Source organism: Magnolia sinica, chromosome 5 (genome assembly GCF_029962835.1).
Source record: "Magnolia sinica isolate HGM2019 chromosome 5, MsV1, whole genome shotgun sequence".
Lineage (NCBI taxonomy): Eukaryota > Viridiplantae > Streptophyta > Magnoliopsida > Magnoliales > Magnoliaceae > Magnolia > Magnolia sinica.
Genome location: NC_080577.1, coordinates 47,596,605 through 47,614,384, shown reverse-complemented (window position 1 = coordinate 47,614,384; position 17,780 = coordinate 47,596,605). Strand labels below are relative to the sequence as shown.

The following is a 17,780-nucleotide window of genomic DNA, read 5'->3' as shown; positions in this document are numbered from 1 at the left end:
GATATGACACATACACTCATGTCTAAGTCAAACATAGGTTCATACTAACGCAGACCCACTTCCTTCTTTTTCAATTTTCTGACAACTGCTGATGCATCTCTCTTTGGAGAGAATTCCTAAGGCTGCTTTTGGCAATTGAATTACTCGTCCATTACACTGGAAATAACAAAATTACAGTTATTTGACGGTTACTTCCTCATTGTAAATTGAAGGAATATAAATACAATTTGGTCACTGCCTCTCTCTGGAGTAGATTTTACAAGCCAATTCAGAAGTTCATCCAAACTCAGCCTAAAACAATCCTGTTTTTCATATTTTGAGAGAATCACTTAAACCCATTTCCAAGAGTGTTGTTATTCTTGAAATGCAGTTTCCTAGTTTTATGAACATGATAGCAATCAGCACAAGGTCTAAGAACTTCTCAAAACATATCCAATTCATTGTGGGTTTTGTTTATTATCTTTTCTCTTTCAGGGGAGTGCTGATGCTGTTAGGAGATGCTTGTGGATACTGGAAGAGCATCCCGTAATGGACTTTTTGGTACTTCCCAGTTACCATCTCCACAGAATGGACTACCAGAAACTAATACAGGCTCACCGAAGTAGCAATGCCGACATTACTATTGCGGTTTCATGTTGTACAAGGAACCAAAATCGAGGTTTTGGCTTTCTTAAAGTAGATTGTGAAAATTGGGTACTTGAGTTCAAAGAGAAGCCAGAGCAGGAGCTACTGAAACCCATGGAAGTAAGTTTCAGATCCTGCTTTCCAAAAATGAATGGGAAAAATGAAAAGAAGACGACAGTTGTATACAAACAAGTATTACATTCTTTCTTGGAAGGGATTCTTACTATTTTTGAAAATTTTAACAGATCCCTTCGCTTTTGCCATTGGTTTTTGTTTCAAGTTGTTTTTGTATGAGAAGAATATTTGATGCAATCCAGTTCTTTGTCTGAGATGTGAGTTAGAAACTATTCGTTCAGGTCTACCTGTTAGAGGAAATGTACAATGTTCAGTCGACAACTGTCTAGTCCATTAAACTCTATGTGTGGGGCTAAGTTGTTGGTGGTCAAAATATTTTACAGTGGGCCCAATGATGGATGGGAATACCCAAAAAATGGTCCCATCTGATGATCCTAGCCGTCTGATTGAGCCCATGTTAAACTTTCCCACTGGCTGTGATTTTTATATCTTCCTTCGATGGTTAGGAATTAGGATAATCTAACGGGAAATATTAGGGCATGTCCCATCCTGCGATGGGCCCCATAGATCAACAGCCTACCCCAAGTTAGGTCCCACTTGTGCCACCGCTGGGTCCAATAAAAAAAGCCATTTCTTTCAATCGAGCATCATTTAGTACATCTTTGTTTGAAGAAAACAAGAGCACACGTGAACCTATCTGGATTTTATCTAGAGACCACACAATTGAAAGCAACCTGATGTAAAATTAAATTGAGGATTGTGCTTGCTTTGGATGTGTTTGATTGCACCAAATATCATGAAATTTTGCACCAAATTAGACTAGTTTATCGTGAAATTTTATGTTATTTTGTGCAACCAAACGCACCCTTAATGATGGATCATCTTGATATAACAATCACTTGTAAATTCAGGTGGAAGGCTCACAGAAATCAAAGGATGATTTTTGTTACATGAGCATGGGGATCTTTGCAATCAAGAGAGATGTGATGGTCAAGCTTTTAACTGCGTACTTCCCCAAGGCAAATGATTTAGGAAGTGAAGTTATAACAGGTGCAATTTCCATGGGGCTGAAGGTTAGCATTTCTTCTTCTTCTTCTTCTTCTTTTAATTTTTAAATTTTTAAATTTTTTTTTTTAATTTTTAAAATTTTTAAATTTCAAAATTTTTTTATTTTAAAAAAAAAAATTAAAATTTTTTTTTTTTTAACTTTTTTTTTTATTTTTAAACTTTTTTTTTTTTAAAACTTTTTTTTAAAAACTTTTTTTAAATTTTTTTTAAATTTTTTTATATTTTTTTAATGATCGAAAGCTTGGAAAAGATTCGACTTGAATACTCTCTGTAATTTTAATGGAGACTGTTTCTTGTCTTGCCATAATTCTATTACCTCAATCATTCAAGTCACCTGGGCTAATGGTACACATGTCAGATATGGCTTGGCTGTACCCAAATATTTTGCATTTAAAAATTACAAATTTTGTATATATATATATATATGGATGTCCCTTGGATAGATAGGTTGGAGGATGATTTCCCATCAAAACTAGTATTCAAGGCATGCCTGAAACACATTGAATATTGATTTTGGGAGTAGAAATGGCTTAAAGGAAGTATCTCCAACAATGCATTTCCTGTTTTTGGCAGTTCCCCAAAACACTTGGCAGAATGGAAAATACCCGTTCCACAATGAATGGTGAAAGAACTTTTCATATAGGCAACAATCAAATGGCAACATAACAAGTGCAATGGTTGCTAATGGATGTTTACATGTGCATATGTATGCATCTGTGTGCATGTATATCCTCATCGTGATTGTCGTCTATGCCTTTTCCCAATTAATTGGTGCCTGCTACATGAATACTGTTCCACCATTGCACTCTATCAAGGGCCATTACTTCATTTGTGTGAATGTATATGACAAGCGAAATATATGCATTATTTTATTGTTTCCCATCTTTCAAATAAAAACAACCCATCATGCTTCTTCTGTAGCTTAATTTTGTAAAGAATAACTGAAAGTGTGGGTTAATATTACATCCACACGTTGGGTATGAATCAGGTGCAGGCGTACATATATGACGGGTATTGGGAGGATATGGGAACTATCGAAGCTTTCTACCGAGCCAACATGGAAAGCACCAGGAAAACAACCTCAGGTTTTAAGTCAGTACTCTCTACTGCCAAGAAAGCTGCAAACGACAATCCTTAATGAGTGTTCTTCTCCTAACATGTTTTGTGCTTTCGCATCAGTTTCTTTGATAGAGATTCTCCACTATATACTTTGCCACGGAATCTTCCGCCCACTACAATGACAGATGCAATGATTGTAGATAGTGTCATTGGAGATGGTTGCATCTTTAATGTAGGTAACTCGGTTCTTTTGTTGTTAAAATGCTTTTAAATATGTATCTTTGTTGAATTTACTCACTTCAAAGTTATACTTGTTTATTCATTTTTTTACAACTAGAAGTGCAATTCACAACAAGCATCAGTCATTTACTCAGATATATCCATGTTTGCATGTGCACATCTATATACATTGCATGCATAATTCATGCATAAATCATTCAAAGATATGGATATAGAGATCCACGCATGTATAAAATGAGTTACACATGCATGCATAAGCATACAAACACACTTCTATATGTATACATGCAAATGCAAGTACAAATACAAGACACACGAGCACATTGAAATTTATTTGTGGATTTTATCTTGCTGATTATCAGATTTTTGTTCAACTTGGCCAAGTGTAGAGGTGCAAGGTTAAAGGATCTGTGATTGGCATGCGCACGTGGATTGGAGATGGGGCCGTGGTTGAGGATTCCGTGGTCATGGGTTCTGATATTTACCAAGTAAGAATCCTCTAGCAACTTTCTGTCCATTGATTATCTTGCTTAATTTTACTTCTCTCATGCTTGTGTTCGTCTATGTGCTCAATAGATGGAAGGCGTGAAAAAGAGTAGGATGGATAAGCATGGCATGGACATCCCCATCGGGGTTGGGGAGAAATCTCACATCCGAAAGGCAATAATAGACAAGAATGCACATATTGGCAAAAGCGTCAAGGTACTAAATTATGCAAAACAAACATCCATACTCCTCAAGTTCTAAATTCTGCTCCTTTTAACTTGCCCTCTTTTTTGGAATTCACTGACATTGGTTTTCCAAGCAAAGGATCTTTTGACTACTTTCAGAACAATAATGATGCCAACCATGTGTAGAGCTGTACACGAGCCAAACCGAGTCGAGCTTGGCCCAGCTCAGCTCGGCTCGGCCAGCAGGCTACCCCAACTCGAACTTGGCTCAGTTCAGTCCTTGAGCCTGACTGGCCAGCTCGGCTCAGCTCGGTCAGCAGCTTAGGCCAACTCGAGTTGAGCTTGAACTTGATCTTTCGAGCTGAGTTCGAGTTTAGGTTTTAGAGTTATATATATATATATATAAAATTTATTTAAATATATAAATATTTACAAAATATTTATATTGACTGAACCCGATCCGAGTCGAATCAATTCGAACCGAGTCAAGTTCCGAGCCGAGTCGAGTCGAGCTCGGTCTAGCTCAAACTCGGCTCGAAATTTTTTCAAGCTCAAAAAATCAGCTTGACTTGGCTTGAACCCAGTATCGAGTTTTGACTAAGTCAGCTAGTTGCGCGAGTTTTGTTCACATCTTGATGAAATCTGATTGAGTTGATTTTTAAACTATGGTGGCTTTTCTTTTCTTCCTTTCTGAATGGTGTAATGAATCTATTTTGGAGAAGTGACTACTGACCAACATTCTGTAGATCCAAGGATAGACAAAATTGTAACAAATACCCACTCCCAAGAATCATTCAATCCACATGATAACTGTTCTCTCTATTGCTCAGAATATTGCAGTGATGAGCTAGAGGAAGGCCCATGCTTGGATGGTTAGGATCATTCAATCAGTGTGATTTTTGCAGCTTGGCCTATGAAGAGTGGGCAGGAGCTTATGGACATTCCAGGCAACATATTAACAGCTCAGATCGATGATTCGAACCACCCACATGTCCAAATGCACCATAACAGCATATCTATAGCACATAATGCAGATTGCAATATCTTTTCTTTTTTGTTACAGCATTTCCCATATATAACTCCAAATCGTCTATAATATCTCTTTCGGGTTATTGATTTACTAATGAAGGCCACTGCATTCTAATTTCTTGCAGATTATGAATAGAGACAATGTCCAAGAAGGGAATAGAGAAGATCGTGGTTACATCATTAGTGGAGGTATAGTAATTGTTCTAAGGAGTGCTGTGATCCCAGATGGTAGCATCCTGTGAGAGAGCCGTATGGCACATATCGTCCTTTCTTGTATACACCAAAAATACATAAAAATGTAAATGATGTACCATCTTTCTTTGTTAGTCATACGAATATTTTAATGGTTCTTTATACGATGATTCTTAATAAAGTTAAATCTATTTATTTTGTTGGTTCTACTCGAGCATAGAATTATTTCCTGTCAAGTATCTACATTTTCTTTTTTCTTTTATTTTTGAAAAAGGTTTTATATATATATATATATATATATATATATATATATATATATATATATATATATGAGTCATGCTCACCTACGCACGTGCGCACCTTTGCATACGTGTCATGGGTGTCTAATCTGAACGGTCCATATGATGCGGAATCCCATGAAACCCTAAGGGACAAATTTTCACCCTAATCTAAAATTTTGGTGGGCCATAGAAAAGAGAAATGCAAATCAAGGGAGGAAACTGTTTTCATTTTTCATGGCCAACCAAAGTTTAGGATCAAAGTAAAAATGGACCCGGGGGGTTTCATGAGGTGCTGCTTCACATGGACGGTTCAGATTTTGGATCCACATCACGTATGATGGGTTCTCAAAAAAGTTCGCACCAGTTCTGTGCGAACTGGTGTGCCGGTGAGCATTTCTATATATATATATATATATATATATATATATATATATATATAATGATGTTGGTCATCCATGTTATACACTATTGATCATATGGTTAGAATTGTTGGGTCAATGTGATTATTATTATTATTATTATTATTATATATATTTTTGGTAGCCCATGAAATGTGCGGTAGACCTAATGGGCATCCCTGATCGATTGACTGATTGAACTGTACAAGTGTTGGCAGCATGCATGTGCCTCACACGTAGCCACACATATCATGTGGACAGCGTGCATATGCCCCACATCTAGCACACGTGTCTAGGTGTGGCAAGGACGTGGAAGCTTCTTAGCTTAGAAGCTAGGTGGTGCCATTATGATGTTTGTGAGAAGCCCTTCCCATCTATCCAATCTGCTTTTCCAGCTTATGTTAAGGACATGAGACCAAAAATGAGGCAGATCCAAAACTTAAGTGGGCCGCACGACAGGAAGAAGTGTGAGTAGGGAAATGGCTACTGTTGAAACCTCCCTGGGTCCACCATGATATTTATGTGCCATCCATACTGTTGCTACTATGATGAACTGAAAACACAGAAAAGATTAGCCTGATCGAAAACTTCTGCAGTTCCACAGACTTTTCAATGGAGGACGTTCAATCCTCACCATTTCCTGTCATGGAACCCACTTGAGTTTTGGATCTGCCTCATTTTTGAGCTCATGTCTTGATATGATCCGGCAAAATGGATGGATAGGGTGGATTTCTTACAAACATCACGGTGGGCCCCACTTAGCTTTTGAGCCTAGCGCAGGCAATCTCCTGTGGCAACCCCTAGTGGGGCCCACCGACACGTGGTAGCAGGTGGGGCACCCATGCCTCCCTTCCCGCCTTTCTAAACCACCTCTCCAACCCTTTTTCAGCTGCCTCTGTTCCTTGTTTAACGAGAGAGGACAGGAGAGAGAGAAAGAAAGAGAGTGGAGATAAAAGAGAGTACAAATAAAGAAGAACAAGAGGTTGGCTTTCGTGCTTGCTTGAGGCCACTTGCGTCCATAAACCATTGTCAGATATGTAAGTGAATTGATTCGTCTTCTCTTTATGTGGTTGCTCTGAGTGAGCCGCAAATTCATATTTTGGCTCCTTGATTGGGTCATGTAACCGCCTCACTCAATTCATAATTACAATAACAATTTAAATACAACCAACCACTTTGTTTGCATGCACACATCAATGGTATCAGAGTGACAATCGACATGATTTCAAAAGAAGGAACTGATGACTTTTTTTCATTACTTCGGACAAGTTACACACATGGGAATACATAGCAAAAGATAAAATTTTAAATTATTTTAATATGCATGCGTTGTATTGTGGGATAGTGGCGTAGAACGACATATTATTTAAATGTTGTAAATGACAGATTATTATGTATTGTATAAATTTCTTTTAAGTGTGATATAATTCTAATAGTTTATTGTGGGTGTTACTTGGCTATTGCCATGAAGGGATTCTCTTATTATCTTTTCGACTTTGAATGCTTCTTCTAAGCCCAATTGAGTAAGTGGAACTTTCGGACTGGATTGAAAATGAATGTCTCTCTCCTGTCAATTTGTTTGAGTGGTGCCATTATTTTGGATCACTAGTGATGATTGCGCATGAATAAAATTAAAATAATGTCTCTAATGTGTTACCCAATTGACTAATATGTGACACTCTCTCACTTGATGAAGTGACAAGAAATAATGTCTAAATTAATTATGACCAATATTTTGAAAGGAGAAATTTGATGAGTGGCGCAGATTTATTAATATTTTGTTAGACGAGGAAGATGTGCTATATACACTAAAACCCATTAAAAGAAAATCTGAAATAGAAAATGAGAAGGTACCATAAAGTACTTGAAACTTAAGTAATGGTAAGAAGTGGGGAAAAACAATAGAACAACCATAAATATTCTCCTTAGCTCTATGCATAAAGAATTAATTCTAATGTATGAAATCTACAAAACAACTAAAGAAATGTAAAATACATTGATTGAATCATATACTAGAATATCAATGTCAAGATTAAAACAATGCAAATGGAGTTTAATGCATATATGATACATGTTGGATTCTCTATCAAAGATCATATTAAAAAATGAAACAGATGATGAATGATATGCAAAATGTATGTTGTTTGTTAACAGAAAATCATAGCAATGCTTCAATCTCTACCAAACTCTTGTTCCCACGTTAGAGACATTTTAAATTATAATGAAGTAATAAAAATATTTAAAGATTTAGTACATCATTTTTAGAATACGAAGTTAAATTGAAAGTCATTCAATCAAGTAGTGTCGTTTTTCACACTAAAATTTGAAAAAAGGATGTCGATTAAGAAATGGATTTTGGAGTATAAGCAGAAAGAGTGCTCTCATTAATCAATCCAATCCACCTTACTGTCCACTTATTCCTCTACATTTTCATCCATATCCACCACATTACTAGCAACGACCACCCTGGCGCCAATCATATTCACCTCAAAATTGACCGTATTAACCCAAGTACTAACCCATAAAACATCCACAACCTCTACCACCAAGCAACATGTACACAAAACCTATGCAGTCAGAAAAAGAAAAGGCCTAAAGGACAAGGTGATGGTTCACACTTTGTGTGTGGAAAGCAAGGCCATGCGACCAAGTCTTGCTTTAAATGTAAAACCTTAAACTTTCTCCACCCATTAGTTATGTTTGAATAGAGGTATTGATAGCTTATCTAAACATTAATGAATAAATTGTGGATTTAGGGATAATAAAGCATATAACAAAGGAAAAGAAGTATTTGTAGACTTTTAGACTATTCAACTTGAAACATAAGATATATATGGAAAATAATACAATGAAATGTGTGATTGCAGTTGGCACATAATGCCTCGAGTCAAAGAAATGATATCTTTTGTTATTCAAAGAATTACTTTTTGCTTCCGAAATAAGAGGAACTCTAATGTGTGTCATATATTTGGTTAGAGAAAATTTGATATAAGATTTTGTAAAGATAGAGTTTTACTAAGGAAAATAATGTGATACTTACTTGGGGAGAATTGTTAAGAAATCTTTTAAATTAGATGTTGTAAAAAACCTTTCATCAATGTCAAACAACTTATCTTTTTTTGGCACGGCGGATGCTTATATTCTATATGAATCTATTAAGTGGCACAATAGATTAGGACATATAGGAAAAGATTTTATGATAATATTAGTATGAAATATGTTATTGGGAACATTGATAAAAGTATATATGTATCCATTTTTTAGTATTGTGTGTTGGAAAAAGTTTTTAGAAAACAATTTCCTAAAGTAATTAGATCTAAAGAACTCTTATAGATTATACAAGGGAATATATGTGGGCCCATAAATGTGCGTGATAGAAATGATAGTTAGTATTTTACAATATTTGTTGATGATTACTCCCAATAAGGGATATTATATTTAATTTTAAAAAAATCAGAGGCATTTAATTATTTTTAGAAATATATGTTAAAAGTAGAGAATTAATTAGATAAAAGAATAGAAGCATTAAAGACAGATATGGGTAGAGAATACATATTAGGAATTTATAAATCATATTTTGAAAATACTGACATTTCTTGTTAGTATGCCATGCCTCACACTCTTTGGAAAAGTGATACATAGTCAAAAGAAGAAATAGAATCTTACTAGATATGGTTATATCCATGATGGTCAATGTAAATATATTTATTACTGTTTGGGGAGACGTATTGCTTACAACCATTTGAAAGTGCCCTGGTTTGTTAATCAGCGTAAGTGTTGAGTCAACTAGACTGCAGAGCCTCATAGGAAGATCATATCAAAGCCTCTGTCTCAATCGGATGTGTGCAAGCTCGCCACAGGTAAATCTAAGCCTCACATCCCACGTCCTAAAACACTAGGTATATAAAATCCTTAAAACAAACTAGAATATCATAGGGTTTTTAAGTTAAGAAAACTTTTCAAAAATAAAAAAATTCTCTAAGTTTTCTTGCTTTGTTGATTTTATCGATACACTTCTCGATAGATTTTATCGATACACTTCTCGATAGAATCGACTTGTGCTGTCGATGTCCTCGATGCTTAAACGATATCATCGAAATGAGAACAAAATACGTCCAGCAAACACATATATCTTTGGATGGATTTATTGATGTATCAATATACCTATCGATATCATCGATATTTTAATCTCGAGTCCATTGAAGTTGACTCGATAATATCGACAGACAGATATTCGGCACCCCTGTTTTTACTTAAGAAAATCACATGTGTATCGATATATCGAAGTCGTTATCGATACCATCGAAGTTCAAATCTCGATGACATCGGAGGGCTCTCGATATTATTAGTCATGGGCGCCTTATCTTCCAGCAATTATTTCAGGGTTATTTATCTGTGATCGAGGGTCACTCGATAGAATTGATATTCAAGTATCGATGATATCGGTAGGGTTTCGATGGCATCGAACAGGGACAGAAACTGTCTAGTAAGCTTAAACAAAAATCCCTTGGATTTATCGATGCCTCGACACATCTATCGACATCATCGACATTCAAATTCTGATGATCTCGAAGGTCCCTCGATCATTCTTGTAAACCTGAAATATTTCAAAGCAATTCCCTCTCATTTTCAAATGTCGAGGAATCGAACCTCGCATTGATGGAATCGGAGTTCGAAATCCGATGACATCAATATGTTTCGATTCCCTTGACTAGCTGACAATTGGTTTCAAAAGCGTATGACATTTGAGTTTGTGTTATCGAGCGGACCGTCGATGCCATCGAGAGTATACGCTCGATTATATCGAACTCTGTCATAAATGTGACTGTTTTATATCCATTGGAACCTTTTGCCTATATAAAGAGAGCTTGTCTATTATTGCTGGTAGAGAAAGAAGAGAGCGCTTTTGAGTGTTTTACCTTAGATCATATACCCAAAGCCCTTTCTCTCAGGGAAGTTCATCCTCCAATCCACCCTCATCATTGATATTCAATAGAGTGGATTGGAGAATGAACTTCCATATTCAAGGATCCTCCAGCTACTACCTTAATGGAAAATCGTTAAGTTGGGATGCCTTGAATGCATAATTGGAATCACTCTATCTTCCTTATAGGAAAACATTTTATAGAGTAGAATTTCATCTTAACCTTGACCTAATCCAAAGCTTCGTATTGGTATATCATCTGAGTTGCGGATCAAGGAAGTCGAAGACTCTTCATCAACAAGGAGGAAAACTTCGTCAACGTGCTGAATGAGACTCATCCACATATTTGTAAGTTATTAGAGTCTAGAGGACACTTGTGATTATTCATTTTTAAGATTGGGTCCAAGGTGTTTCTCACCCTTGCAAGCCCTTGTAAGAGGCCTCTGGCAGGAGTGTACGTGGTGGGTACGTTGTGTTAACCCTTGCTCTATGGAGAGCATAAACAGTTAGGGTCTTGTGGAAGATCCTTGGCCAGTGTGCCTAAAAGTGGGTGCTATGTGTTGATCCTTGCTCGTGAGAGCATAAACAGATATTCCTTGTGTGGATCCTTGGCCAGTGTGCCTAAAACCCAGGTGCTATGTATTGACCCTTGCTCAGGGAGCATGAACAGTCAGCTTCAGTGTAGGTTGTAAATGTTGAAGGTGAACCTGATTTAAAACCTTAGGTTTGAGGTGAACCGCTGTGAAACCTCCTTAATGAAATCCGGTACACTCAAGGGTTGAGTGCGGTTACCGGGAGTGGAATAGACAAGTAGTCGAACCACTATAAAAATAACTGTGTTTGAAATTATTATTTTTTTGATTGTGTGATTTACTTTAATACTTTCACAACTAAGATCACACTTCACACACATACACAGTCATATCCATCATAAATTAGTTTGCATATTGTTCATTTCTTAAATAGTTTGTGATTGGACCCTCTACCGGGCTTGGAAGCCAGTAGAGTTACTTTTGAGTAATCCTGATAAGTATCGTCTGTTAGGATTTGTGTAATAGGATTTTTAATAAATCATAAAAAGTTTAAAAAGTCTTATTCACCCCCCTCTAGGACATATTGGCATATTCCTACTTCAACTAAAGTGGTCATCACAGCAATTTCACCATTTATCTGCTCAACGTAGTTCCTTTGAAATCAGTTATCAAAATGACATTTCAATTATGAATTGGTAGGAGATTATTTTTAGGTGATTTGCATTCATAGGGTTCATTAGGTTCTCACTTTGAACATAAATGAATTAAATAAAAGAACAATTGAGTATTCATTCATTCGATATCTTGTCCATTCGAAAGAGTATGTGATAATATATGAAGATAATGATAAATGGTTAAGATTGAATCTCGAGATGTGATATTTATAAAATATAGATATCCCAGTAAAAAAATTTAGAATAGAAATAAAACATTGATACTAGATGCAGATAAAAAAAATGGGAACAATAATCAAAGAAGTGACAATCGGGGCATTCCCATAGTTTGTGAAGATGGTGAGAGTGTGCCAACTAATTTTCCTGTATTGCAATGAAGTTTGTAAGGTATTTAAAAAAAGGAAAAAAAGAGAAAAGAAATAGAATGTGAATCATGCTCTTGTTTTTATAATAAATGAAAATGAACTTGATTTATATTAAGACATGCTAGCATTCCCAAATTTTAAAAATTAGATAAATGCAATGATGCATAAATTATTTAATGAAGAAAAATTATGTTTGAAAACTAATTGATCTTCTAGTTGGTTGTAATGCGGTTGCAACAAAGTGAGTATTCAAAATTAAGAAAAACTCAAATAGTTTAATTAACAAATTTAAAGCTTGTTTAGTTGCGAACATTTTACATAAATAGAATATGTTAATTATGAAGAAACTCTCTTTAATGACTAGATTTACATCAACCCACATGATTTTAGCCATGGTGGCATAGTCGGATTTAGATTTATATTGGACAGATATGAAGATGTTATGCTTGAAAAAAGACTTATAGAAGGACATTTATATGAACTGACCTTTAGGATATGTCGAGAAAAGTCAGATAAATAAGGTCTTAAAGCTTTTGAAATCTATTTATGGGTTGAAATATTTATCAAGATAATAGTACATAAAATTTCATGAAGTCATTATTTCTTTTGAATTTTTTGTGTGAAAATGACCACTATGTATATGTGAAGTGCTATAGAAGCCACTTCTTGGTATTATCGTTTTATGTTAATGATATTTTATTATTTGGCAATGATATAGGGATGTTACAACCAACTAAGAATTGTTTATCTTCAAATTTTGAAATGAAGAACTTTGGTAAAGAAAACTTTATATTAAGAGTGAAAATCACGACAGATTGCTTTGAAAAGTTTAGACTTATCATAAGTATCTGATATCGAGAATGTCATGCCCCAAACTTGGAAACCGGGCTTACAGAATTTCAGATTATCGAATTCGGTGCCGACAACCTCCGTAATATCCCATTCTTGGCTTCCAGCACCCATATGCCAGATTCCGATCCTAGGATCCTATAAGGAGGATTTTCAGTGTGATTTTTTTTTAATAAATAAAGGAGCATAACTACAACTGTACCCAAATCACAAAGGTAACATCATCATCACATATCGACTAATATAAACATTAGATTACAGTATTGAAAGGGAAATACATAACAAAATCTCCAAAGTGATCTGCTATAAGCTCAGCCACACGCTCCTACCTCAGCTCAGCTATGTCCTATTGTCACCTGCACGCATCTATTGTGTATAAGCTTATAGAAATCTTAGAGGGTAGTGAACGTATGTGCACAACACAGGTGCCAAGTATTCAATATAATTCCATAAATCATACGATGTCGAAAATACTGGCAAGTTCATGAATGATACAATATCAGAGTAAGAAGAAATACTGACAAGTTCATGAGTCATGTAATGTTAGAGTATGTAATGCAGATCGGTTATGACATGCGAGGTCGTGGTAAACCAAATGCCATATACTGGGGATATAATGCAATATGCGGTGCAAAAGAAATGACCAAGCTAGAGTGTGAAGTTGGGATGATAGTACGTAGTATTGTAGGCTATGGGGTCCACCACAAGGGACTTCTATCCAAACCAGTCCCATACATAAATTTGGATAGCCAGACTCAATGTGGTAAACTACTGATCTCAGGTTAGTCGCGTGCCTCAACTGAAATCCTGACCACAACGAAAGTACAAATAACAAATTAGTTGTGCACTACTAACCCGAGTGGATAATGAATGAATGAATGAATGAGTAAAATGCTGAGTATGCAACTCCTGCTCAGTAAGTCCATATATCAATACCCTACATCTCTGGGATCATCACCGAGGTTTAGTACACTCTACGCCAGCTTTTCGCCCCTATACGAGCGCGCAACTAGGTAAGTGTAAGAGACCTCACTATCCACCTGCCAACATCGGGTCCGGCTCGTCGATAGCGGACCCATTCCTCAAACTGGTCAAACTTAACCTAGACATTGCCCCCTCACTCAGGTGGGTAAGGTCACACCCCCTTCCAACCGACCACGACATAGTAGGAGACGCGGCCTAACAGTATACGGTCCTCGTGCGCTCATGTATCCACTTGGTCTAGATGTTGGAGCGTCCCTAGTACCAAGGGGTTTAAGGACTTTCACCCATGGACATATTAGATGCCCATATGCTAGAACCAAACATTTTCAGTGTCCCAACTGGCCATCCATGATATACATGTGGAGATCATGGCTTTGATGTTGATAGGGCATACGGTAGTCATATCACAAAATGCGAGATGCATGAGTCATACCATCCAGTCATGCATCAAACATATGTGTACCGCATGCTCATGTGGGGCAACTCCGCCTCTCAAGGAGTCTTATAAACAGTCAGCCCAATGCACATGCTATGCTCAATCACTCCTTGTAACAAGCATGCGGATGATGCGTATGAGTATGTATTATGAAGTATACTAAGCATGATTATGCATACATCATGGTGGGCTTGTATAAGGCAGCCCACGACCCATGTAAATGAATGAGTGGTGTGCACATATTCACACACACACACACACATGGTGGGCCTTACGCATCACAATTGGGCCTCACACATACAATGGGCCCTACGCATATAATCAACCTTCCCAATCAACCTTATATAATCACAATGGGTCCCACATAATCACAATGGGCCTCATATAATGACAATGGACTGATACAATCTCAATGGGCCTCACATGGTCACAATGGGCTTCATACATTACAATCGGTCCTCACATAAGTGCCTCATACAATCATAATGCTATACTATCACATACTCATAATCGGTATCGATAACCGGCTTTTATACAAGGCGGGGTCCATAGATGGGCAATAGATCCATAACATGAGGGTCAGTCCTCAACTGTGGATATACCAAATCTAATAGCACTGACACTTTCGTCTATGGTAAGGATGAATTCTCCTTATATCAAGGTTGGGCATAGGTGGCCTTACCTAAAATACCTAAGGCTTCGGAAAGGGTTCCTTCTCCATACTATTATATAGCTCGCTAGATGCCCTAGGGGCCCCAAATAAGTTGTAGATGGACTCCAAGATCAAAGAAATAATCCTAATAACAACCAATGGGGGCCTAACATCTTGGGATAGCCTAATGAATAGATGGACCATGCAATATCAATGGGGCCTAATGATTAGGGTCAACCCACTTAGAGAAGGATGAGAATGGGCCTAGCAAGGCCTAAGGGAAGGTCACAATGTAGGCATTTAACCATCATTGCCCATCAATGTGTACATTTAACCAACATTGCTCCCAAGGAGTGGCCCACATAGAGCCAAACATATAGTGGGCCTATGGCCTTACACAAGGGCCTCATATATATTACGATGGGCCTCACTCATGGGCCATATATGCATCACATTGGGCCTCACTTATGGGCCACACATACATACATCAGGCCTCACACATAGGCCACATATAAATCACATTGGGCCTCCTTATATGGGCCTCATATACATCACATCGGGCCTCACATATGGGCCACATATACATCACATCGGGCCTCATTATACGATCCATAAATACATCACATTGGGCCTCATTATACGGGCCATAAATACATTACATTGGGGTGGGCCCTACACATTCTAAATGGGCCCCATTAGATGGACAGCTAGGATCAAACACGTACATCACATGGGGGCCACGCGAATAGACTGTGTGAATATACAACACATCACAAGGTGGGCCCCACCCATCCAGAAATCAGATGGGCTGTGTGGTTGGATATAAAACACATATGTCACGAGGGGTCCACACGTCCCAGGGATGGACGGTGTGGAAAAATAGATCCATCATGTGGGTCCCACAGATGGACGACTGGATGAAACAATACATTAAGGTGGGCTCCACACAGTACCATCCAGATCTGGACGGTGCGAATATAGAATACATACATCAAGGTAGGTCCCACCCGCCCACACGTGCAGCACGTGTGGGGTGGGTCCCACCTGCTGCCAGGAATAGATGGATGGCGTGGATAACAAATACATCATGGTACACCCCACGTAGCACCATCCAGCTGTGGATGGTGTGATGTACAACACATCATCAAGGTAGGGGCCCACCCCACACGTGCAGTACGTGTGGGTGGGTCCCACGTCCTGCCCAATGGATGGACAGTTGGGAAATAACTCATACCTCATGATCAGCCACAAAACTTGATGACGTCAATGCAGCAGCTATGTAGCTAGGCTGCTGGCCCATTGTCCAGATGATGGACGGACAGACGGAACACGTACATCATAGGTGGGGTCCACCATCAAATGGACGGTGTTGATAAAACACTTGCATCACGGTGCAACTCACCGTCCAGCAATCTGGACGGTGGAGATAAAACATATGCGTCCAGGTGGGGTCCACGTCAGTGTGGCCCACCCGATTTAGATTAAACTGGTATTTGTTTTCCCTTCGTACGGTCCAGAAGCAGAGGCTGCTGGACGTCTCATGGCTAGACGGTATAGATGTAATGCATCCATTAAGGTGGGGTCCACGTACGTGGCTCACCAGCCACATACATCAAAGTGGCCCCATGTACATGTGGCCCACTGATGGACGGTGTGGTTCTAATCCATTCATTAAGGTGGGCCACAAAGGTGAGAGAGAGAGAGAGAGAGAGAGAGAGAGAGAGAGACGTGTGGAGGGGAGGGACTTCGCCACTATGAGCCCTCCCTGTACATGATACAATGCATACATCAAATGGGTCTCACCACAAGTGGGCCTTTAAATCATACAAATCCATGGTGGAAATCCTAGATCACCCACCGATTGACTTCTTCTTTAGCTCCTTAGAATCCTTGGCTCCTAAGCTTTCTCTTTGATGGTGGATGATGATGTTTGGAGGGCTAGGATGAGAGATGAGGGGGTAGGAAGTGGGCCTTGATCTTGGGTTATCTTTTCACTCCTTAATCTTTTTCTCTCCTGGTTGCTTAGAAAACTGGTGGAGAATGAGATGGGATGGAGTGATGGATGGGAGAGAGGGATGGGTGTAAGGAAGGGATGGGTGGTGTAAGGAAGAGTTGACTTTGGGGATGGCTTATGTAAGAGAGGGATGAGTTATACTTGACTTATGATTGATTGATTGATGTGATGTTTGGTAGAGATTCTCTCGAATTTCGCAATGCACGACATTTTCTTTGAAATATATGCGGGCCCACAACTCCTGGCCCGGGTATCGCATCGGTGAGCAAGACGCGGCGAAGACGCGGTTGCAAGGGTACAAGTCTCGGGTTGAGTCGACTCGGGTTGACAGGGTGCGACTTAGGGTCGAGCGCAAATGTCGACTACAGGTCGTGGGTTGTCAGAATTCAACAGAGAGGATTGCGGAAGTTTAAGAAATGGTACGAACTAGGATACGGGCCTTACAGAGCATATCTTAGAACGTGATTCAAAATGTATAATTTAAATCTTGTTGAAACTTAGATGGATAAATACTCCAAATTGAATGGAAGTATATTTCTCTAGTCTAATATCGAGAAGCAATCTTTGGTATATGTACCTTATGCCAGTGCTATAGGTTGCCTTGCATATGCCATGCTTTTACCAGACAAGATATATGTTATGATATAGGTCTTATGAGCCGATATCAAAATAATCTAAGACAAGCACATTGGCAGGTAGTAAACAAATCTAC

At 38.2% G+C, this 17,780-nt stretch overlaps 1 protein-coding gene across 3 annotated transcripts in view; it reads left to right on the top strand.

Annotated features, from left to right (window-relative positions):
* LOC131246025 (inactive glucose-1-phosphate adenylyltransferase small subunit 2, chloroplastic-like) overlaps positions 1–5,167 on the top strand; it is an 86,158-nt gene extending 80,991 nt beyond the window's left edge. For all 3 annotated transcript variants that reach the window (XM_058245880.1, XM_058245878.1, XM_058245877.1), the window contains 7 exons: positions 475–744; positions 1,611–1,772; positions 2,756–2,859; positions 2,947–3,058; positions 3,456–3,554; positions 3,643–3,768; positions 4,892–5,167. In XM_058245880.1, the coding sequence (XP_058101863.1) occupies positions 475–744; positions 1,611–1,772; positions 2,756–2,859; positions 2,947–3,058; positions 3,456–3,554; positions 3,643–3,768; positions 4,892–5,008 (990 nt within the window). In that variant the 3' untranslated portion in view covers positions 5,009–5,167. The remainder of the gene's footprint in view (positions 1–474; positions 745–1,610; positions 1,773–2,755; positions 2,860–2,946; positions 3,059–3,455; positions 3,555–3,642; positions 3,769–4,891) is intronic.
* The last annotated feature ends 12,613 nt before the right edge of the window (positions 5,168–17,780 follow it).